The sequence below is a fragment of the Tachypleus tridentatus genome, chromosome 13, assembly GCF_004210375.1.
Source record: "Tachypleus tridentatus isolate NWPU-2018 chromosome 13, ASM421037v1, whole genome shotgun sequence".
Taxonomy (NCBI): Eukaryota; Metazoa; Arthropoda; class Merostomata; order Xiphosura; family Limulidae; genus Tachypleus; species Tachypleus tridentatus.
In genome coordinates this window covers 206,717,173-206,744,573 of record NC_134837.1, presented here as the reverse complement: position 1 = coordinate 206,744,573, position 27,401 = coordinate 206,717,173, and the positions used below count along the sequence as shown (strand labels likewise).

The window sequence follows — 27,401 nt, the reverse complement described above, 5'->3', positions numbered from 1 at the left end:
ATATCAAATCACACTAAACATTAAGGTGGATATCATATCACACTAAACATAACGGGGGATATTACATCACGCTAAATATAACAATAGATATCAAATCACATTAAACATAACGGTTGATATCTAAACACAACAGTGGATATCAAATCACACTAAACATAAAGGTGAATATCAAATCACACTAAATTACATAACGGTGGATATCAAATCATACTAAACATAAAGGTGAATATCAAATCACACTAAATTACATAACAGTTGATATCAAATCACACTAAACACAACAGTGGATATCAAATCACACTAAACATAACGGTGGATATCAAGTCACACTAACCATAACGGTGGATATCAAATCACACTAAATTACATAACGGTTGATGTCAAATCACACTAAACACAACAGTGGATATCAAATCACACTAACCATAACGGTGGATATCAAATCACGCTAAACATAACGGTTGATATTAAATCACACTAAACATAATGGTGGATATCAAATCACACTAAACATTAAGGTGGATATCAAATCACACTAACCATAACGGTGGATATCAAATCACGCTAAACATAACGGTTGATATCAAATCACACTAAACATAACGGTGGATATCAAATCACACTAAACATTAAGGTGGATATCAAATCACACTAAACATAACGGTGGATATCAAATCACACTAAGCATAAAGGTGAATATCAAATCATACTAAACATAAAGGTGAATATCAAATCACACTAAATTACATAACGGTGGATATCAAATCACACTAAATTACATAACGGTTGATATCAAATCACACTGAACACAATAGTGGATATCAAATCACACTAAACATAACGGTGGATATCAAATCACACTAACCATAACGGTGGATATCTAATCACGCTAAACATAACGGTTTATATTAAATCACACTAAACATAATGGTGGATATCAAATCACACTAAACATAATGGTGGATATCAAATCACACTAAACATAACGGTAGATATCAAATCACACTAAACATAAAGGTGAATATCAAATCATACTAAACATAAAGGTGAATATCAAATCACACTAAATTACATAACGGTGGATATCAAATCACACTAAATTACATAACGGTTGATATCAAATCACACTGAACACAATAGTGGATACCAAATCACACTAAACATAACGGTGGATATCAAATCACACTAAACATAATGGTGGATATCAAATCACACTAAACATAACGGTGGATATCAAATCACACTAAACATAATGGTGGATATCAAATCACACTAAATATTAAGGTGGATATCAAATCACACTAACCATAACGGTGGATATCAAATCACGCTAAACATAACGGTTGATATCAAATCACACTAAACATAACGGTGGATATCAAATCACACTAAACATAACGGTGGATATCAAATCACAGTAAACATAAAGGTGAATATCAAATCATACTAAACATAAAGGTGAATATCAAATCACACTAAATTACATAACGGTGGATATCAAATCACACTAACCATAACGGTAGATATCAAGTCATACTAAACATAACGGTGGATATCAAATCACGCTAAACATAACGGTTGATATTAAATTACACTAAACACAACAGTGGATATTAAATCACACTAACCATAACGTGGATATCTAATCACGCTAAACATAATGGTGGATATCAAATCACACTAAACATAATGGTGGATATCAAATCACACTAAACATAACGGTGGATATCAAATCACACTAAACATAAAGGTGAATATCAAATCATACTAAACATAAAGGTGAATATCAAATCATACTAAACATAAAGGTGAATATCAAATCACACTAAATTACATAACGGTGGATATCAAATCACACTAAATTACTTAACGGTTGATATCAAATCACACTGAACACAATAGTGGATATCAAATCACACTAAACATAACGGTGGATATCAAATCACACTAACCATAACGGTGGATATCAAATCACGCTAAACATAACGGTTGATATTAAATCACACTAAACATAATGGTGGATATCAAATCACACTAAACATAATGGTTGATATTAAATCACACTAAACATAATGGTGGATATCTAATCACGCTAAACATAACGGTTGATATTAAATCACACTAAACATAATGGTGGATATCAAATCACACTAAACATAATGGTGGATATCAAATCACACTAACCATAACGGTGGATATCAAATCACGCTAAACATAATGGTTGATATTAAATCACACTAACCATAACGTGGATATCTAATCACGCTAAACATAACGGTTGATATTAAATCACACTAAACATAATGGTGGATATCAAATCACACTAAACATAATGGTGGATATCAAATCACACTAAACATAACGGTGGATATCAAATCACACTAAACATAAAGGTGAATATCAAATCATACTAAACATAAAGGTGAATATCAAATCATACTAAACATAAAGGTGAATATCAAATCACACTAAATTACATAACGGTGGATATCAAATCACACTAAATTACATAACGGTTGATATCAAATCACACTGAACACAATAGTGGATATCAAATCACACTAAACATAACGGTGGATATCAAATCACACTAACCATAACGGTGGATATCAAATCATGCTAAACATAATGGTTGATATTAAATCACACTAAACATAATGGTGGATATCAAATCACACTAAATATTAAGGTGAATATCAAATCATACTAAACATAAAGGTGAATATCAAATCATACTAAACATAAAGGTGAATATCAAATCACACTAAATTACATAACGGTGGATATCAAATCACACTAAATTACATAACGGTTGATATCAAATCACACTGAACACAATAGTGGATATCAAATCACACTAAACATAACGGTGGATATCAAATCACACTAACCATAACGGTGGATATCAAATCACGCTAAACATAATGGTTGATATTAAATCACACTAAACATAATGGTGGATATCAAATCACACTAAATATTAAGGTGGATATCAAATCACACTAACCATAACGGTGGATATCAAATCACGCTAAACATAACGGTTGATATCAAATCACACTAAACATAACGGCGGATATCAAATCACACTAAACATAACGGTGGATATCAAATCACAGTAAACATAACGGTGAATATCAAATCATACTAAACATAAAGGTGAATATCAAATCACACTAAATTACATAACGGTTGATATCAAATCACACTAAACACAACAGTGGATATCAAATCACACTAAACATAACGGTGGATATCAAATCACACTAGACATAAAGGTGAATATCAAATCACACTAAACATAAAGGTGAATATCAAATCATACTAAACATAAAGGTGAATATCAAATCATACTAAACATAAAGGTGAATATCAAATCACACTAAATTACATAACGGTGGATATCAAATCACACTAAATTACATAACGGTTGATATCAAATCACACTGAACACAATAGTGGATATCAAATCACACTAAACATAACGGTGGATATCAAATCACACTAAACATAAAGGTGAATATCAAATCATACTAAACATAAAGGTGAATATCAAATCATACTAAACATAAAGGTGAATATCAAATCACACTAAATTACATAACGGTGGATATCAAATCACACTAAATTACATAACGGTTGATATCAAATCACACAAAATATAACAACGAATATCTATTCACACTAAACATAACAGTGGATATCAGATCACACTAACCATAACGGTGGATATCAAATTACACTAAACATAGCGATGGATATCAAATTACGCTGAATATAGCAGTAGATATCAAATCACACTAAACATAACTGTGGATATCAAATCATACTAAACATAATGGTTGATATTTAATCAAACCAAACATAATATTGGATATCAAATCACACTGAACATAACGGTTGATATCAAATCACCCGAAACATAACGATTAATTATAAATTACACTAAACACAACAGTACATATCAAATGACACTAAACATAACGGTGAATTTCAAATCATACTAAACATAATGGTTGATATTTAATCAAACCAAACATAATATTGGATATCAAATCACACTGAACATAACGGTTGATATCAAACCGTTGATATGTTTCAAACTGTAAACGTATCACTTTACACTATAAATGTGCTGTTTCACACTATAAACATACTGCATGTTTCAAACTGTAAACGTATCACTTTACACTATAAACGTACTGTTTCACACTATAAACATACTGCATGTTTCAAACTGTAAACGTATCACTTTACACTATAAATGTGCCCGTTTCACACTATAAACATACTGCATGTTTCAAACTGTAAACGTATCACTTTACACTATAAATGTGCTGTTTCACACATATAAATATACTGCATGTTTCAAACTGTAAACGTATCACTTTACACTATAAATGTGCATGTTTTGACTATAAACATACTGCATGTTTCAAACTGTAAACGTATCACTTTACACTATAAATGTGCTGTTTCACACTATAAATATACTGCATGTTTCAAACTGTAAACGTATCACTTTACACTATGAATGTGCTGTTTCACACTATAAACATACTGCATGTTTCAAACTGTAAACGTATCACTTTACACTATAAATGTGCTGTTTCACACTATACATATTAGAGTCTTACATTATAAATAGATTATTTCATATTATAAAGACAATGTTTCACACTATCTGAAATTATAAACATACAGTTTGAAACTATAATTTCACACTACACGCTCTCACACTATACATATAAATTTCTTTACACTTTACAAATAACACTGGGTCAATCTTTATATATTTTGTTGTTATAGTGTTAATTATATATATACATAACACCGATATTATTTGAAGGTTTTTGTAATTGTGTGTAGTGATTCTAAGAAAGTAAAGTTAGCACTTATATTAAAGATATATTACTGAGATATCTATTACAGATTTATTGAAGTGTCTTCTAGTATAAAACGGTTGTTTGATTTCAGATAAAGATATATTAGGATATATCTTAGTACTGTTACATCAGTGTAGTTTCTCTTTACTTCTACTGGTGAGGTTTGTAATATAACTTCATAAGATGGATGTCCCACGTGTTGTTAACCAGATTATTTTCTAACCAGTTTTCTTCTTCGTTTGTTTCTGATTTCTGCTCCAGTTTTCTAGCTAATGGTTTTAATATAGTTATAAATTAGTTTTATTATCAAACATTGTTACTCTGACATTAGATTTCTTCTTTTTAGTTGTTTTACTAATGTTTGTATAAGTTTTATTGTTACCACCTTGTTTATATAATGTAAGAATCTTTTGATTTGTAGTTTTTGTACTGTCTTCTATTTAGTTTGATTAGTACCATTTCTTGTCTAGCTCTAACATCAAGGTTTCTTGTTCGGTGGTTTGGTATTGTTTTCCGTTAACTTCTATTAGTACCATTTCTTGATTTTTACTGGCACTATGATACTACTGAGGAAGGTGCTTCATTACATTCTCACAATTAATGTTTCTATTGCGTATTTGATGTGAGAACCAAATCGAACACAGTTTCAATCCTCACCACACCTATAACGCATTACTTTTAACAAAATCCTGAGTTCGAGTAACATTTTGGCTTCATTACTTACTTACACTTGTGTCAGTATTCTTTAAAATAACTGCAAATCTTCTACGTCACCTTCCTCAGGCTAAAAACACCAGAAGTATTCCTGTTATTTACATTGGAACAGCTCAGCTCGTCGCTGGACTCTCAGCCCTGGGTCTTCCAGAAACTCTTCGTCAAAAACCACTCGCTTCCGTCGAAGAGGCGGAAGAATTTGGAAAGTACTGCAGATGGAAGGATATATTTCGGATTGGTTCACCAAAGTATGTAGTTTTTTATCTTCTAAAAGTTGGGGTTTCTCCTTCTGTTTAACTGGCGCGTGAAGCTTTCGTATTATATAAAAAGCAAAACCCAATCCTTCAAAGTGGAAATTTCAAAAACTACAAATTATAATATTTCGAAAAAAAATATGTAAAAAAAATCCAAATCCGAAAAACATACATGACGTCAATTACACATGCGTAAAACAAGAAACAAATGATACGCTTCGTTAGATAAACCTTTCAGCCAATGATACGCCTCGTTTGATAAACTAGCAGCCAATAATACGCCTCGTTGGGTAAACTTGCAGCCAGTGATGTACCGTGTACAAAAATGTGAATTGCTACTGTTTCACACATAGATAAAAACGTTTTTTACTGTATTATTTCTAATTAGTACATACGTGATCTGTATTACAATTGTAAGTCAAATATCTTGCTATTATTTTACAGTTGTGTTTGTCTTCAGTGTATCCTTACACGCATTTTCTCTTCACTGTCCAGGATGAAACCAAAGAATGGAATTTTAAAGAACAAAGGCCCACAGCCACAGTCTCCTATTCTCAGGTAAGTTATTTCAGATAGTTCCCTCAAAGTGTGTACGTTTCATTAGGTTAGTAAAATTCATCCAGACGTTCAAGAATGTAAAGGAAACTATGTCTCTAAATGATATTCTGTGAATATAGAAACTTTGATCAGTTTCCCTCCTTATTTTGTAACTACTTTGCTCAAAATGTCCAACTTTTTTCAACTACTTTGTTGTGACTTTCCAATTACGATTGAGCTGGCTAAACTAAACTAAACTAACGTGGCAGTGGTTCAGTTTAGAGAGAGAGAAATCCGAAGAGTTCTCTCTCCAACTGGGGTGTTCAGGAACTTTGTAGTTCCTCTTCGTCCCCTTTCGTGGATTGTTATTAGGATTAAGTGGTGGGTTTTTTTTTTTATTATTATTTTAATAAATTAATTATCGTTATTATTCTTGACTTTTTGGGTGGGGAATGTCTCACTAAATGGTCTTTTGGGTGGAGGCAAAGGCAGCAGTGGAAAGAAGGAAAGGTCGGGACCTGTCTCGAAAAGAAAAAGTTGGGTAGATGTGAACATGAATGTAATTCATTCAAGTTCTAGTAACACCCTGTAGCAACTTGTTGAGTTCTTCGTCATTACGAATGGCAAGTTGCAAGTGACGAGGAATGATCCTAGTCTTCTTGTTATCACGTGCAGCGTTACCTGCTAACTCCAAAACTTCTCAAAGGGTTACCCAGTCCTACCGGACAGGGGCAATAATCCTTCCGCAGGCTTGAGCTGGCTTCTTCTATCAACTACTTTTATGTGACTTTCCGAATGCGATTGAGCTGCCCTCTGTTTTTCAACTACTTTATTGTGACTTTACAATTGATTTTGAGCTACTCTCTGTTTTTCCACTACTTTGTTGTGACTTTCCAATTGCGACTGAGGTGCCCTCTGTTTATCAACTTCTCCGTTGTGACTTTACAATTGCGATTTAGCTGCCCTCTGTTTTTTAACTAGTTTGTTGTCAGTTTTCTACTTAGATTGAACCGTATCATTAACACTGGAATCTTATTGAAAATGTTTATTTCCGATAAATAAACAAATGGTCAGCTACCTTATAATATTCCTATCACTAACTCTAACATTTATAAAGTTCTAATTCTATCTTTATATTTAATGAACATGTTGCTTCTCTCGTACAAACGAACTCTAACCTTATGAGGATAAACAATATGTAGTAACTGTTAAACTCACACCTGCGGTCTTGTACGTGTACAACCGCCATCTTGTCTTCTTCCTCTTTTTATAATCTAATTACTTTCAGTTTACTTACCTTCCCGAACTGACGTATTCTCTGTGTTTAAGATGTTATAACTAATAACTTGTAACGTGTCAGGTGACATTGTTCTACTGAAGTTACTTATCTTTGATGGGTTCTGTAAACATTGGTTGTGCTCTTATCTCTCAAACATGTTATTCCATATCATGTAAATATTATTTGTTACAGATGTTTAACTAAATCGTAGATTGTAACATATTATACCTCGAAACATATCTTGTAAATATTCTCCTTGGGCTTCTAATTACAACGTGTTCTATTATATATCACGTGAACACTGTTAGTATTCTCTGGACTAAAACAAACCTTGTTATATATCATGTAAACACTGTTAGTATTCTCTGGACTAAAACAAACCTTGTTATATATCACGTGAGCACTGTTAGTATTCTCTTGACTAAAACAAACCTTGTTATATATCATGTGACAACTGTTAGTATTTTCTGGAGTAAAACAAACCTCGTTATATATCATGTAAACACTGTTAGTATTCTCTGGACTAAAACAAACCTTGATATATATCATGTGAACACTGTTAGTTTTCTCTTGACTAAAACTAACCATGATATATATCATGTAAACACTGTTAGTATTCTCTGGACTAACACAAACCTTGTTATATATCATGTAAACACTGTTAGTATTCTCTGGACTAAAACAAACCTTTTTATATATCACGTGAACACTGTTAGTATTCTCTGGACTAAAACAAACCTTGTTATATATCACGTGAGCACTATTAGTATTCTCTGGACTAAAACAAACCTTTTTATATATCACGTGAACACTGTTAGTATTCTCTGGACTAAAACAAACCTTGTTATATATCATGTAAACACTGTTAGTATTCTCTGGACTAAAACAAACCTTTTTATATATCATGTAAACACTGTTAGTATTCTCTGGACTAAAACAAACCTTTTTATATATCACGTGAACACTGTTAGTATTCTCTGGACTAAAACAAACCTTGTTATATATCACGTGAGCACTATTAGTATTATCTGGACTAAAACAAACCTTGTTATATATCACGTGAGCACTATTAGTATTCTCTGGACTAAAACAAACCTTTTTATATATCACGTGAACACTGTTAGTATTCTCTGGACTAAAACAAACCTTGTTATATATCACGTGAGCACTGTTAGTATTCTCTTGATTAAAACAATCCTTGTTATATATCATATAAACACTGTTAGTTTTCTCTTGACTAAAACAAACCTTGTTATATATCACGTGAGCACTGTTAGTATTTTCTCGAGTAAAACAAATCTTGTTATATATCACGTGAACACTGTTAGTATTCTCTGGACTAAAATAAACCTTCTTTTAAATCATGTAAACACTGTTAGTATTCTCTGGACTAAAACAAACCTTGTTATATATCATGTTAGTATTCTCTGGACTAAAACAAACCTTGATATATATCATGTGAACACTGTTAGTTTTCTCTTGACTAAAACTAACCTTGACATATATCATGTAAACACTGTTAGTATTCTCTGGACTAAAACAAACCTTGTTATATATCATGTAAACACTGTTAGTATTCTCTGGACTAAAACAAACCTTTTTATATATCACGTGAACGCTTTTAGTATTCTCTTGACTAAAACAAACCTTGTTATATTTCATGTGAACACTGTTAGTTTTCTCTTCACTAAAACAAACCTTGTTATATATCATGTAAACACTGTTAGTATTCTCTTGATTAAAACAATCCTTGTTATATATCATATAAACACTGTTAGTTTTCTCCGGACTAAAACAAACCTTGTTATATATCATGTTAGTATTCTCTGGACTAAAACAAACCTTGATATATATCATGTGAACACTGTTAGTTTTCTCTTGACTAAAACTAACCTTGACATATATCATGTAAACACTGTTAGTATTCTCTGGACTTAAACAAACCTTTTTATATATCACGTGAACACTGTTAGTATTCTCTGGACTAAAACAAACCTTGTTATATATCACGTGAGCACTGTTAGTATTCTCTGGACTAAAACAAACCTTGTTATATATCACGTGAACACTGTTAGTTTTCTCTTGACTAAAACTAACCTTGACATATATCATGTAAACACTGTTAGTATTCTCTGGACTAAAACAAACCTTGTTATATATCATGTAAACACTGTTAGTATTCTCTGGACTAAAACAAACCTTTTTATATATCACGTGAACACTTTTAGTATTCTCTTGACTAAAACAAACCTTGTTATATTTCATGTGAACACTGTTAGTTTTCTCTTCACTAAAACAAACCTTGTTATATATCATGTAAACACTGTTAGTATTCTCTGGACTAAAACAAACCTTGTTATATATCACGTGAACACTGTTAGTATTCTCTGGACTAAAACAAACCTTGTTATATATCATGTAAACACTGTTAGTATTCTCTGGACTAAAACAAACCTTGTTATGTATCACGTGAACACTGTTAGTATTCTCTGGACTAAAACAAACCTTGTTATATATCATGTAAACACTGTTAGTATTCTCTGGACTAAAACAAACCTTTTTATATATCATGTGAACACTGTTAGTATTCTCTTGACTAAAACAAACCTTGTTATATATCATGTAAACACTGTTAGTATTCTCTGGACTAAAACAAACCTTGTTATATATCATGTAAACACTGTTAGTATTCTCTGGACTAAAACAAACCTTGTTATATATCACGTGAACACTGTTAGTATTCTCTGGACTAAAACAAACCTTTTTATATATCACGTGAACACTGTTAGTATTCTCTTGACTAAAACAAACCTTGTTATATATCATGTGACAACTGTTAGTATTTTCTGGAGTAAAACAAACCTTGTTATATATCATGTAAACACTGTTAGTATTCTCTGCACTAAAACAAACCTTGTTATATATCATGTTAGTATTCTCTGGACTAAAACAAACCTTGATATATATCATGTGAACACTGTTAGTTTTCTCTTGACTAAAACTAGCCTTGACATATATTATGTAAACACTGTTAGTATTCTCTGGACTAAAACAAACCTTGATATATATCATGTAAACACTGTTAGTATTCTCTGGACTAAAATAAACCTTTATATATATCACGTGAACACTGTTAGTGTTCTCTGGACTAAAACAAACCTTGTTATATATCACGTGAGCACTGTCAGTATTCTCTTGACTAAAACAAACCTTGTTATATATTATGTAAAGACTGTTGGTATTCTCTGGACTAAAACAAACCTTTTTATATATCACGTGAACACTGTTAGTATTCTCTTGACTAAAACAAAGCTTGTTGTATATCATGTGAACACTGTTAGTTTTCTCTTGACTAAAACAAACCTTGTTATATATCATGTAAACACTGTTAGTATTCTCTGGACTAAAACAAACCTTGTTATATATCACGTGAACACTGTTAGTATTCTCTGGACTATAACAAACCTTGTTATATATCATGTAAACACTGTTAGTATTCTCTGGACTAAAACAAACCTTGTTATATATCACGTGAACACTGTTAGTATTCTCTGGACTAAAACAAACTTTGTTATATATCATGTAAACACTGTTAGTATCCTCTGGACTAAAGCAAACCTTTTTATATATCATGTGAACACTGTTAGTTTTCTCTTGACTAAAACAAACCTTGTTATATATCATGTAAACACTGTTAGTATTCTCTGGACTAAAACAAACCTCTTTATATATCACGTGAACACTGTTAGTATTCTCTGGACTAAAACAAACCTTGTTATATATCACGTGAACACTGTTAGTATTCTCTGGACTAAAACAAACCTTGTTATATATCATGTAAACACTGTTAGTATTCTCTGGACTAAAACAAACCTTTTTATATATCACGTGAACACTGTTAGTATTCTCTTGACTAAAACAAATCTTGTTATATATCATGTGACAACTGTTAGTATTTTCTGGAGTAAAACAAACCTTGTTATATATCATGTAAACACTGTTAGTATTCTCTGGACTAAAACAAACCTTGTTATATATCATGTTAGTATTCTCTGGACTAAAACAAACCTTGTTATATATCATGTTAGTATTCTCTGGACTAAAACAAACCTTGATATATATCATGTGAACACTGTTAGTCTTCTCTTGACTAAAACAAACCTTGTTATATATCAAGTGAGCACTGTTAGTATTCTCTGGACTAAAACAAACCTTGTTATATATCATGTGAACACTGTTAGTATTCTCTTGACTAAAATAAAACTTGTTATATGTCTTGTAAACACTGTTAGTATTCTCTGGACTAAAACAAACCTTTTTATATATCACGTGAACATTGTTAGTATTCTCTGGACTAAAACAAACCTTGTTATATATCATGTAAACACTGTTAGTATTCTCTGGATTAAAACAAACCTAGTTATACATTAAGTAAACACTGTTAGTATCCTTTTGTCTAAAACAAACATTGTTATACATCATGTAAACATTGTTAATATCCTATTCATTAAAACTTGCCTTTTATATGTCATGTAAAACTTCCTGTTGTAGTTAATTGCCTCAAAAATATTTTAAATGTCACGTAAACAAATGTTCCCTGTATGTACATTCAATTATATTTTGTTAAATGTCACGTAAACAAATGTTCTCTGTATGTACATTCAATTATATTTTGTTAAATGTCACGTAAACAAATGTTCCCTGTATGTACATTCAATTATATTTTGTTAAATGTCACGTAAACAAATGTTCCCCGTATGTACATTCAATTATATTTTGTTATATGTCACGTAAACAAATGTTTCCTGTATGTACATTCAATTATATTTTGTTAAATGTCACGTAAACAAATGTTCCCTGTATGTACATTCAATTATATTTTGTTATATGTCACGTAAACAAATGTTTCCTGTATGTACACTCAAACATATTTTTGTTAGATATCATGTGAACGTTCACTGCTATAATTACTTTGTTATGTAAGATTCTTAACACTTTTCTGAACAATTCTAATTTTTCTTGCAGCCTCCTTAGACGACAAGAGATCCTCCGAAGCGCTGACTACGACATCGAGCTAAACACAGATCAACAGCCCTCTACTCAACCCGCAACGGAAACTGTAATCGTGACTGTTTTGTAACGAAAATAAAACCCTTCACGTGCAAATTAACGTATTCCCTCCCTACCCTGCACCAAATGTCACATTAACGTTTTCCCACTCCTGACTAACTGCGTTCGATGTATCCCCTAACGGGCATGGCCTAGCGCGTTAAGGCGTGCGCTTCGTAATCTGAGGGTCGCGGGTTCGCGCCCGAGTCGCGCCAAACATGCTCGCCCTCCCAGCCGTGGGGGCGTTATAATGTGACGGTCAATCCCACTATTCGTTGGTAAAAGAGTACCCCAAGAGTTGGCGGTGGGTGGTGATGACTAGCTGCCTTCCCTCTAGTCTTACACTGCTAAATTAGGGACGGCTAGCACAGATAGCCCTCGAGTAGCTTTGTGCGAAATTCCAAAAAACAAACCAAACCAATCCCCCTAACGACCGAGTTGTGAATCTTTGTGATTTCCAGCAACAAAAATATCGAACTCAACTAAGATATTTTTTCCATATCTTCCCGCTAAGGAATAGTGACCACACCGATCAAACTGGCATGGGAAATATGAATAAAAAGATATTACAACTAAAAAGTTTTCTGTTCCATCAAACTTCGATGTACGTACCATTTATAAAAAATATAAAGATAAATCTTGTGACGTAAGTTGTACTGTACAGGTTAACCAGTCATTGTTTTAATAATATATCGGAAAATACAGACTGATTGAAACGAGCTATTTTGTTTTGTGACATCACAGGCCCCTGGCGGAGGTTTTGTCTGTAATAAAGCTTTATTTCCTTTGTTTATATTTACATTCAGTTTATTATTGTTCAAACGATTACAAAGAAATTAAACTTGTGTCTTTATAGTCAAATAGCTTGCGAAATTGGTTAAATTTTGTTTGTTTTCTGTATCAATATAGAGAGAATCTCTCTCAGCAAGTGGTTGGGTGTGTGAAACCGTCGATTTTCTCGTCTGGCCACGTTGTCTCTATCTGTTGTGTCTGTTATGATTCACTCGATGGTCATATTCACCTAGAATATTATATTTAAATCATTTTATTATTCTGTTATATTTAAATCGTTCTATTTTGTCATAGTATTTCACTCATCTCCTTCACTTAGACCAGCCTACTGATCTGGTTTTACTGAAACCAATCTGTTAGTACGTTCTACTCGGATCAATATAATGACCTGGTTTTACCAAAAAACAGTCTACTGATTTGCTTTACTTAGACCAATCCACTTATGGTGTACATGGTGAGTGGACCTCCCAAAAAAGGTTCTTATGGTGTACATGGTGAGTGGACCTCCCAAAGAAGGTTATCTTTTCAGTTTACCTCCTTTTAAATCTAAATGTTCACCCACCACCCACGTGTTTGCCATGCGTGGCATTTCGTGAAGGGAGGAGGATCCTGGTCGTTGAGGGATTCAACCCCAACAAACCACTTTGGCCATAAATTCCTGTAGACAAGTGGCCTTGTGGTGCCATGTTGGGCTGTAGTCAACTAAGTACCAGCGTTGGACGTGATGCTGGTATTTGGATATAGTGCTCACTAAACCGTGATATTACTACAGTGTCCTTGTTGGGCATTGCAGTGTATCCCTTCAGAGGACTTTATGGTGGGTGGGGTCAGTGAGCACTTCATTTCTTTCCTTTCTTTATAGATTCCTCGAATCCTCTAAATATAAAACCCTTAAAGAACAGCTTATTGGTAAACGACCACTTCTTGGAGACTGAACAGCAGTCTCCACCTTCTTGTATACCTGTACTTGATTTGTTCACCCTATATTCTTTGACAGACAAATCTTTAGGGTAAATGTGTCTCTTTTGTTACTCAGAAGTGACTAGATAGACTTGCTGGCTCTCCAAAATCAGTAAAGAAGCTTTGATCTGGTTACATATTGGTGGAAACATCCACATCTCAACACAATGAACTCCTCTTGCATTCAAAGGCAATTAGAGATATACCTATTTAGGTTACACCTCATGCTACTTTGAATTCCTCAAGGGGAGTTATTGTTGAGAGGGATTTGAAGAATATCCCCAAGTCGGAGATTATCGCTGGTTTCTCCACCCAACTCATCACAGACAGACACTGCTACACACTAATACTGTGAGAGTAAAGACCAGTGGTTTATTTACACCAATCTAGTGATATGTTTTACTCAGACCAATCTTCTAATGTTTCCATTCAGGCCATATTTTTAGTTTAGTTGTCTACTTCAAGGACACTCCACCATTTTATTTTTATCAGTGAACGTTCGATACATTATTGATGGATAATCAATCTAAAACTTCTACCAGAAAGAGCGTTAGCTCTCCTTAAAAGAGTCTTAACTTTTCATACATAAATCGTTCCACGGTTGATGTGGTTCCAAGCATGAGCCATAAAGTTTCTAGAAAACTCTAACTGATGAGCAACAACTCTCTAAATAATCGTGTTTTTACTTGATGTTTCACGAACTTTGTCATGGTTCTATATCCGTCTTATTCTACTTCTTCTAAAAACCATCTTGGCAACGTTGATCATCCTTTCTAAAGAACTATCGAATACATACATCCTCCTCCAAGGAAAGCTGAAGAAATGAGAAGTTTCGTTCCACAAAATGTTAAGCAAAGCATATAAAACCAGTAAAAGACCACAAAATTCAAAATCTGACAAATATATATACATGAACCACAATTAGTACAAGAAATACATTTCGATGAACAACACGTGCATGTGGTATCAAAAAATGTGTATCAGTTACGTTGTTTTTATACCATCTTCTCTACATATCAGTGATAGTAGACAAACAAAGGTTTTGTAAATTTATTGATAACAGTTATATATATTCTGTATCGACATCCGTAATAGTTATATTTCAGCTACAGTTTCTGTTAGGTCTCTTCTGTAAAATTGTGACAACACTTTCTAACATTATTAACACAGTCCCTATAAGTCATTATTAACACAGTCCCTATAAGTCATTATTAACACAGTCCTATAAGTCATTATTAACACAGTCCCTATAAGTCATTATTAACACAGTCCTATAAGTCATTATTAACACAGTCCCTATAAGTCATTATTAACACAGTCCCTATAAGTCATTATTAACACAGTCCCATAAGTCATTATTAACACAGTCCCTATAAGTCATTATTAACACAGTCCCATAAGTCATTATTAACACAGTCCCTATAAGTCATTATTAACACAGTCCCATAAGTCATTATTAACACAGTCCCTATAAGTCATTATTAACACAGTCCCATAAGTCATTATTAACACAGTCCCATAAGTCATTATTAACACAGTCCCATAAGTCATTATTAACACAGTCCCTATAAGTCATTATTAACACAGTCCCTATAAGTCATTATTAACACAGTCCCATAAGTCATTATTAACACAGTCCCATAAGTCATTATTAACACAGTCCCATAAGTCATTATTAACACAGTCCCTATAAGTCATTATAACACAGTCCCATAAGTCATTATTAACACAGTCCCATAAGTCATTATTAACACAGTCCCATAAGTCATTATTAACACAGTCCCATAAGTCATTATTAACACAGTCCCATATAAACACAGTCATTATTATAACACAGTCCCTATAAGTCATTATTAACACAGTCCCTATAAGTCATTATTAACACAGTCCCTATAAGTCATTATTAACACAGTCCCTATAAGTCATTATTAACACAGTCCCATAAGTCATTATTAACACAGTCCCATAAGTCATTATTAACACAGTCCCATAAGTCATTATTAACACAGTCCCATAAGTCATTATTAACACAGTCCCTATAAGTCATTATTAACACAGTCCCATAAGTCATTATTAACACAGTCCCATAAGTCATTATTAACACAGTCCCATAAGTCATTATTAACACAGTCCTATAAGTCATTATTAACACAGTCCCTATAAGTCATTATTAACACAGTCCCTATAAGTCATTATTAACACAGTCCCATAAGTCATTATTAACACAGTCCCATAAGTCATTATTAACACAGTCCCTATAAGTCATTATTAACACAGTCCCATAAGTCATTATTAACACAGTCCCATAAGTCATTATTAACACAGTCCCATAAGTCATTATTAACACAGTCCCTATAAGTCATTATTAACACAGTCCCATAAGTCATTATTAACACAGTCCTATAAGTCATTATTAACACAGTCCCTATAAGTCATTATTAACACAGTCCTATAAGTCATTATTAACACAGTCCCTATAAGTCATTATTAACACAGTCCTATAAGTCATTATTAACACAGTCCTATAAGTCATTATTAACACAGTCCCTATAAGTCATTATTAACACAGTCCCATAAGTCATTATTAACACAGTCCCATAAGTCATTATTAACACAGTCCCCATAAGTCATTATTAACACAGTCCCATAAGTCATTATTAACACAGTCCCTATAAGTCATTATTAACACAGTCCCTATAAGTCATTATTAACACAGTCCCATAAGTCATTATTAACACAGTCCCATAAGTCATTATTAACACAGTCCTATAAGTCATTATTAACACAGTCCTATAAGTCATTATTAACACAGTCCCTATAAGTCATTATTAACACAGTCCCATAAGTCATGATTAACACAGTCCTATAAGTCATTATTAACACAGTCCTATAAGTCATTATTAACACAGTCCCTATAAGTCATTATTAACACAGTCCCTATAAGTCATTATTAACACAGTCCCTATAAGTCATTATTAACACAGTCCCATAAGTCATTATTAACACAGTCCTATAAGTCATTATTAACACAGTCCTATAAGTCATTATTAACACAGTCTTTATAAGTCATTATTAACACAGTCCCTATAAGTCATTATTAACACAGTCCCTATAAGTCATTATTAACACAGTCCCATAAGGCATTATTAACATAGTCCCATAAGTCATTATTAACACAGTCCCATAAGTCATTATTAACACAGTCCTATAAGTCATTATTAACACAGTCCTATAAGTCATTATTAACACAGTCCCTATAAGTCATTATTAACACAGTCCCATAAGTCATTATTAACACAGTACCATAAGTCATTATTAACACAGTCCTATAAGTCATTATTAACACAGTCCTATAAGTCATTATTAACACAGTCCCTATAAGTCATTATTAACACAGTCCCTATAAGTCATTATTAACACAGTCCTATAAGTCATTATTAACACAGTCCCTATAAGTCATTATTAACACAGTCCCATAAGTCATTATTAACACAGTCCTATAAGTCATTATTAACACAGTCCCTATAAGTCATTATTAACACAGTCCCTATAAGTCATTATTAACACAGTCCTATAAGTCATTATTAACACAGTCCCATAAGTCATTATTAACACAGTCCCATAAGTCATTATTAACACAGTCCTATAAGTCATTATTAAGACAGTCCTATAAGTCATTATTAACACAGTCCCTATAAGTCATTATTAACACAGTCCCTATAAGTCATTATTAACACAGTCCCATAAGTCATTATTAACACAGTCCCATAAGTCATTATTAACACAGTCCCATAAGTCATTATTAACACAGTCCCATAAGTCATTATTAACACAGTCCTATAAGTCATTATTAACACAGTCCCTATAAGTCATTATTAACACAGTCCCATAAGTCATTATTAACACAGTCCTATAAGTCATTATTAACACAGTCCTATAAGTCATTATTAACACAGTCCCTATAAGTCATTATTAACACAGTCCCATAAGTCATTATTAACACAGTCCCTATAAGTCATTATTAACACAGTCCCATAAGTCATTATTAACACAGTCCTATAAGTCATTATTAACACAGTCCCTATAAGTCATTATTAACACAGTCCCTATAAGTCATTATTAACACAGTCCCATAAGTCATTATTAACACAGTCCCTATAAGTCATTATTAACACAGTCCCATAAGTCATTATTAACACAGTCCTATAAGTCATTATTAACACAGTCCCTATAAGTCATTATTAACACAGTCCCATAAGTCATTATTAACACAGTCCCATAAGTCATTATTAACACAGTCCCATAAGTCATTATTAACACAGTCCCTATAAGTCATTATTAACACAGTCCTATAAGTCATTATTAACACAGTCCCATAAGTCATTATTAACACAGTCCCTATAAGTCATTATTAACACAGTCCTATAAGTCATTATTAACACAGTCCTATAAGTCATTATTAACACAGTCCCTATAAGTCATTATTAACACAGTCCCATAAGTCATTATTAACACAGTCCCTATAAGTCATTATTAACACAGTCCCTATAAGTCATTATTAACACAGTCCCATAAGTCATTATTAACACAGTCCCTATAAGTCATTATTAACACAGTCCCTATAAGTCATTATTAACACAGTCCTATAAGTCATTATTAACACAGTCCTATAAGTCATTATTAACACAGTCCTATAAGTCATTATTAACACAGTCCCTATAAGTCATTATTAACACAGTCCTATAAGTCATTATTAACACAGTCCCTATAAGTCATTATTAACACAGTCCCTATAAGTCATTATTAACACATCCCATAAGTCATTATTAACACAGTCCCTATAAGTCATTATTAACACAGTCCCTATAAGTCATTATTAACACAGTCCCATAAGTCATTATTAACACAGTCCCATAAGTCATTATTAAAACACTTCCAAATGTAGTTATTAAACCGAGTACTTTCAGCTGTTTCTAACGTATTAACAGTTTTAACTATCATCTACACAAGCTGCCAGTTTTAAGTACTTTAAATCAATAATTTCTGCCATTCTGCCAGTATTATGTTCATGTTGACCTAATAATTATCGAAAACAGTCAATAATTATAAAACCACTTCCAGGTAACTTTTAAAACATTTTGTCATTTAATTATTAAAACACTTAATAGATCTATTAATAACATAAAGGTTATAACTGTTAAAACACTTTCTAGCATCATTGCTAAAACGCGTTCTAACGTCATTGTTAAAATACTTTGAAGAATCATAATAAAAAACTTATAGATAAGCTATCAGTAAACAAATGTAAGAAACCTGTAGAACTAATCATACCATCTACTTAATTTAAAACATGCTCTAACTGATAGTAAAAACAAACAACTAACTAGATAAATACAGGGTCTTCTACAACAGAATATTACCACTATACTCTCAACTAGTGTAACTTAATGTATTATCAGAGAGGAATTATGGGGCTATCTAAACAGCATTTTTCAACCTCAAGATCACAAGAACCGATACACAATTCAAAACAGAAAAATCGCCAATACTGGATTATACACTCCATGGGACTCAGCACATGAAACAAAACAAAAGCTCAACATGTTAAGAAACCAAATAAACACATCCACAAAACTATGTTCACCTGATAAAATTAACGATGAAATAAACAAAATAAAACAATACTTCATCAACACATTATCACAAAACCGTGGAAACAATTGTACGTGCACACCTAGACCAACAACACAATCAATAACAAACAAACGATAATAAATCTCAAGATACAATAAGCTACAAAATTTTACACTGTTGTATACCATATATGCCTGATACTAACGAAAAAATAACTAATATTTGGAAGAAAAACATAACAAAACACAACATTCCAGTAAACACCAAATATATTCAAAAACCAAGTACAAAACTAAAGTTCATACCATGTAAAAACTACACTGACAAACACAACACCAACATAATTTATAAAATAAAATGTAATAACTGCCACAACTTCTATATTGGAAAAACAAGCAGAAAAATGGAAACCAGATTCAAATAACAAAAAAAAAAAAAAAAACTTTCACACGTTTCTGAACACTGCAAGTCAAACAAACACAACATATCTGTAGAAAACACCCAGATACTAAGTTGGGAAACAAATATAAGGAAACGCAAAATTAAAGCAGCCCTACTTATACAATAACTAAAACCAAAATTAAACCAATATAAAGAAACACCTTTATACCTAATAAATACCCTAACATCTACCTGCAACACCCTCTACAATCTCGTACACGTTTTGCACTTTCGTCCCAAAGGCGTGTCCAGCAACAGTCAGTTGTAAACTCTCTCTTTGTTAACTTGAAGATGACCTAACAAGGTCGAAAGGTTGTTCTGTGCTTTATTTAATAAATGTTTTAATACCCATACCAGCCCGTCTTGAGATACAAATGGGACTAACAGTCTGTAAATAATGTTACCTAATACAAGCATACACAGACTAACAGTCTGTAAATAATGTTACCTAATACAAGCATACACGTTATTTACAAAGATTTAAAAACCATGATAAAGTAAATTATAAAACATACAGTTCTTCCGACTCATTATAAGTGGCTATTACCATGTAGTAAAAGTAAGGAACACTTACCATACAGTAATAGTAGGAGATACTGTGTTACCATATATCGACAGTAAGGGTACTTTTATTCCATATAGAGAGAGCACATAATATTCTATTATCATACAGTAAGTGTAATCTCTAAACATATGATAACAGTAGGGATATGCTTTTAATCTGTAATTTATCACAACAGTTTTTTCAAAAAGATCGCTTAATTATATATTCTTGATACTGAGAGATTCCCTTTCAAAAGCACCCTCTATACAAAGCACCTTCTGCTCCTTCTGTTAGGTTTTACGAGCATGTGTACACCAATTAGGAGCTAGCTTAGTTTTCCAGTTAATGGCGAAACTTGAAACTAAGTAGCCACAACGGATTAGACCAGTTTGTACATAAAAATTCATTAGCTTAGTTTTAATAATTCAGTTAATTATTTGTTAGTTATTACCGAGTTGACAGTTTACAAAACGACTAAACTTAATAAGCGGATTAACAGTGACTTACAAAAGATTAGTTAGTGACTCAATTGACATCAAAGTAAAATATGTTGTTTAATATGGAAAAAATACAATAAAGATCTGTTAGCTTAACCAGTTCAACAATCTACTATAACATTGGTTCATGGGGTTTCTCAGCAAATACAAACTAAATTTCTTAAGCCTCGTTTCTTCGAAACTCTAGTACGATATTTTGTTACCCTGGAAAACTGATAGGTTTTCAACACAACTGAAACACACCACGTTAAAATAGAGGTCGCTTAGCTCTAAGTTATTACGCCATAGGTTTAGTGCATAAAATATTAACTCTGTGACTAATAGAACTTTCTTCGTGCATCAAGTATAACTGCTAAAAAAACGAATATTGGTAACTCTTCTTTAGTATCAAAAATAAATTTCAAACACTGCACTGTGTAATAAGTTGGTCAACTTAACTATCACTAAAACGGTGCCCAGTTATATAGAATTGAAATATTGTAAGCTTTGAAAGAATGGCCTAATAAAGTTATAATATTCTAATAATAATCAATTATCAATCTGTCGCCTAGTATTTAGCTAAATTTTTAACGTAGGCGGCTTATAATCTTGACCTAATAAGTGACTGTATTATCTGAAACAGAAAAGCTGAACAATTGTTAGACCATATTTTAATACTTGGTCAAATCTTATTTCTAATCTCAAGCACTACTCAACGTCAAATATTAATACTAGACAATTTATTCCAAGACTTAATCAGCCAGTATCGCGACGTACAACCATAAGTTTCACAATATTTAAAATATTCACCTTCTCTAAAGCTAGTCTAGATTTTCCTAGATTTTCGATATTTTATAGAAATATATATAAATCTTTGACAACCCTGTCCTAATATTTAACAATATTTTCTTTTCTTTTTTATAATCTAAAGAGTTCTCAAATCGCTAAGCTAAAAAAATATTTTTGTTAAATTACGCCTTAATTTTGACACTTTTAATGGGTTTATTTAAACATGAGGTTATCTTTATTAAACCGTTGTGGTTAATTTTGATACTTTTGGTGATCAAACTTAAACATCAAACTGTTGTTGTGCACATCACAGTACTTACTTTAAATTGTTGCTTTATTATGTTTCAATTCAGCGAATTAAGACTTAACTATTTCACAGATATGAGGTAGGTTACATTGACTTTTATAATAAACAGTAGTCAACATATTTAAAAGAATCAGTAGTCAACATTTTTATAAAAACCAGTAGTCAAAAGAATCAGTAGTCAACATATTTAATAAAATGTCGAAAACCAGTAGTCAACATTTTACATAGAAGAGCGAACAACGTACCTTCAAAAATATTTTCAGTAGTCAACATATTTATCAAAAAACAGTAGTCAACATATTTAAAAGAATCAGTAGTCAACAAATTTATAAAAACCAGTAGTCAACATATTTACAAAAAACAGTAGTCAACATATTTAAAAGAATCAGTAGTCAACATATCTAAAAGAATCAGTAGTCAACATATTTACAAAAAAAAACAGTAGTCAACATATTTAAAAAGCCACCGTTAGTACAGTGGTATGTCTACTGATTTACAACGCTAAAATCAGCGGTTCGATTCCCCTCGGTGGGCTCAGCAGATAGCCCGATGTGGCATTGCTAAAAGAAAACATACACACACACATTTAAATGAATCAGTAGTCAACATATTTAGCTTTTCATAAAAGAAAGTGTCCCAACACTAAAACTGATCATTATTACTTTAACATAACCTAACGACATAACAACAGTAAAAGGGTTGTGTAACTTTCAAAGAGGTGGTCAGCTTTCGGTCAGTTACCTCTTTCTATCTTTGTGAACCTGACGATGACCGAAGAAGGTCGAAACGTTGTTCACTCCTCTACGTAAAATATTTTCTCAACCCAAACGAGCCGTTTTTACATATATGTTTCTCTACAAGTGGGTTTTCTCGACATCACTAACGACAGTCAACATGATCATGTCCACTGTAATATCAGCTCAAACTAACAAACAGCGTAACTAGTTTTCCCATCTTGTATCTTAATTACAGTATGTAGTCGTATTAACTGCCCAAACCAACAACTAACAAAACTAAATTACATACTTCTCTCCTTACTTGGAAATCAAGTATCCTTACTTATTTATTATCTCTAACCTGGTATTTTGATGTTTTGTTTATCGTTCATCGTTTAAACAGAACAAAATAATGGAGTTATAATCTCTCCAACTAATGAGTCGTTGTGTTTGTCCTTGGATGTGGGCATATTGTTTGGTAATTAAAGTATTCACCTTACTAACCTTTAAAACACTATTCAAGTTTCTCAGCCAAATTTTTATCTTTCTTTAACAATATTTCTTCAATAAGAATCAGGCTCGGCATGGCCAGGTGGTTAGGGCAATCGACTCGTAGTCTGAGAATCGGGGATTCTACCCTGTCACATCAAAAGTGATTGCCCTTTCAGGTAAAAATAGAAGCCAAAGAGTTGACGGTGGGTGGTGATGATTAGCTACCTTCCCTCTAATGTTACACTATTAAATTAGGGACGGCTAGTGCAGATAGCCCTCGTGTAGTTTTGTGCTAAATTCTAAAGACAAAACAAACAATAACAACCCCCACGTGGTTTTAAAAATATAACCAAGTACAACTTTAAAAGGTATTTCACGTCAGACATGTTTTCAATGAGTGTGTTGTTCGAAACTGTTTTTTTTTCTTATATCTTTTTGCGCCAGCTCTATTCGACATACATTTCGTTTTCTGACGATAAAAAAAAAACTTACAACGTAGATCAGATATAAACAAACGTCGTCTGTTAATGACGTTACAAAATTATTCATATTTTCTTGGAAACGAAAAAAATATATCATTCTCACAACGTTTTGCTTGCATCTAATTTCTGAAGATCGTTATCATTTCTGCATTAAGACACTTTCCTCTACTTTACAGACATGCGTCTCCTTTCAGAGTGGCACCGCGAAAAGGATGCGTTAAGAGCGGCACCGCGAAGAGATGTTCGTTAGGAGTAGCAACGCGAGGCTATTATTAAACACCGATACGCTTTCACCGCTGATGATTTATTGATTGGATGGGTTTCAGAGAAGTGTTCTGTTTTCAAAAAAGACTACTTAAGAAACATTCTCGGATTTTTTTATACGACGACACCTAATTCAAATGACATCAATACCTATTATGTCGACTTTCCACAATGATTATGCCAACAGATGTGATTTATTTGTAACGCAAATGACTCGAGCACTTTCGTTCTCTAACACTGTATTTAGTTTAATTTGAACTTAATTTTTTAAAACTCGATACAACAAATATATGCTGCATAATATTAAGTAACAGTGAATTTTTGGGATTAATTAATAATTTACTGTGAAATCATTCATCTTGTATTGTGTTGATAAACAGTTACGAAAAAATAATTAGAAACATATAACTCGGTGATTAGAAACAAATGGAAAATAATTTCAGTAGTTTGACAATAGTTAAGATAAATCGATAGAAATCGGTGTTTACTCTGAAAATTAAGTAGCGACATATCTAAAAACCGTTTTCTTCGTTTGTTTTTTTAGTGTAAGAAATGTTCCTGAAAGTTCAGTTAGAGATACCTACAGCTGTCAGTTCCAATAGAAACTATTCAAACTTATTGACTTTCAATTACATTACATCCGTGTTAAATCATCGGCGTTAACATTAATCTAAATTGGATTCCTTTACGTATATCGTATAATGTGTTAGTGCAGACACTTTTGAACGAGATCATGTCCTGTTGTCTGCCAGACGAAGATAAGACTAACAATAATTTATACTTATCATATATCTGCTGCCTGAAATATATCATCAGTTGATCATTCATATTAGAAATGTACTCTCGATTGAACGTAAAGACAACTGTGTGTCTGAATTAGTAGGCCTAACTAGTGTTGTTTCCACAAGAGCCAATACATTTTCAAAAGTTATTATATATTTCACCATTCGGTCATACATGTTCAATTCAACTGGCTAGCCTAATCCCTGAAATCGTTAGAAATTAATCATCGAAAATAAATTAAAAGAAAAAAGTCAAAATCGGATTTCAGCGATCATAGTTAAGTTTGACGATCTATCTGATAACGAATAATGTCACGCAATATCAGAGACTTTATTTCAAAGGAAACTTTGTTATTGTTTGTTTTTTTTACCTCCCAGCGTGACTTGAAATTAGTAAATGAGTTTGATACACGATCATTCACAGACATTTACCAATAACGACGTGAATAAAAATTCACAATTCTCACTTTTGTGTCTTGCTACTAATATAATTGTTTTTCAATCTTGGTGTCATATAGGAAAACTATTTCGGGCTTTGAAATCGACAGTTGGAAAACATTATAATACCTGTCCATATTAAATTATAAATGAACTAGAATGTTCCCCTCCCTCTTCAGGTGATTCGATGACTTATAACACCAAGCATATGGATTTCATATTCGCAGTGGACACAACGCAGATAGCTTATTTTGATACCCTTGAGCTTAAAAAAAAGAGAGTCAAAATTACGTACCACCACCAGGCTTAAATATTAAATTACTCAAATTTAATCATTCATTTAAAATGTAAAAAATATATATATTTTAAGAAAATACGTGAACTTTTAATAAAATTAGATATAACTAAATTTAAAGAAAAAGAGCCTTTTGAAATGAAAAATCCATTTCACACTCAACTTTCTCATAATAATTTATTGAAACTTCAAATCTCGTATTCCCAACACGTGAGCAGGTAACAAAAACGAGAAACCAAAACGTTCTCTTCTGCCATAAAAACACACACACAAAAAACACACAAAAAAACAAATGTTTAAAAACATTAAGGTGCCTGGTAGTCTACATGAAAAAAGTGAAAATATTCAGTGAAATTGAGTTAAAAACATTAGAACTAAATTATTTGAATATCATTACGTGATGCATTAACCCTGTCATTACCGAGTGAATTCTTGGATGATTTTACTTGCAAATAGAATTTTTAACTGCTCTCAACGCCAGCCGAAAATATCGTATACACCGTCCTCTAGTGCCCAGAAAATAAACTATTAGTGAGAGAAAACAAATAAGCGGATTACGTTGAAGATCTAAATTGAAAATAAAGACAGAAAAAGTTCACCGACATTCATCTTACTCGGCCGTGTGACACAGAATCCTCAAACTCAATGGATTCTTGCTTCTTATTCGAGTAGGCCATGAAATTTAATACCCAGAGAAGAGAGCTTTGAAATTTATCACAAGACTGTATGACAACATATATGTTTCCGAGTTCTTCTGTGTTCTCTTATTTGCCCTTAATACATCAAGCTGGTCGTTTAGGTAAGTATTGAATCTCAGAGAAACAGAATCAATCACCTCGCTGAAGTTAAAGAACGATTCCTGTGTTTCAGCTTTGGAGGTTAAGTTCGCTAACTTGTTTTTCCATTAAATAGATAGGGACATCTCGAGAAAGCCGTGATGAAGGTGTTTTGCTTATATTATGTCTACGCTTTAGAAACTGGAATGTTGCTACTGATTGATCAACCTAATGTTGTTCCGCGTGTTTAGACTTTTACAAAACTATTTCATCTCGAGATCCAAAACTCTTTGTGCGCTCGTGCACAGAGAAACAAACTGTTCGTTGTTGTTGATTTTCGTAGCGTAAAGCTACACAATGCGCTCCGTCCACCGCGAGGAATCAAACTCCGGATTTTAGCTTGGTAAATTTGAAAAGAAACGATGACGCACTAA

The 27,401-nt window shown here is 32.5% G+C and overlaps 1 protein-coding gene across 1 annotated transcript in view; it reads left to right on the top strand.

The window, feature by feature from the left end:
- The window catches only part of LOC143239286 (beta-alanine transporter-like), a gene marked incomplete in the record, with an annotated part of 92,337 nt that extends 78,921 nt beyond the window's left edge, over positions 1 to 13,416 (top strand). Inside the window, 3 exon segments of the mRNA XM_076480212.1 lie at positions 5,670 to 5,848; positions 6,299 to 6,412; positions 12,696 to 13,416. Coding sequence (XP_076336327.1) covers positions 5,670 to 5,848; positions 6,299 to 6,412; positions 12,696 to 12,810 — 408 coding nt within the window.
- Positions 13,417 to 27,401: the final 13,985 nt, after the last annotated feature.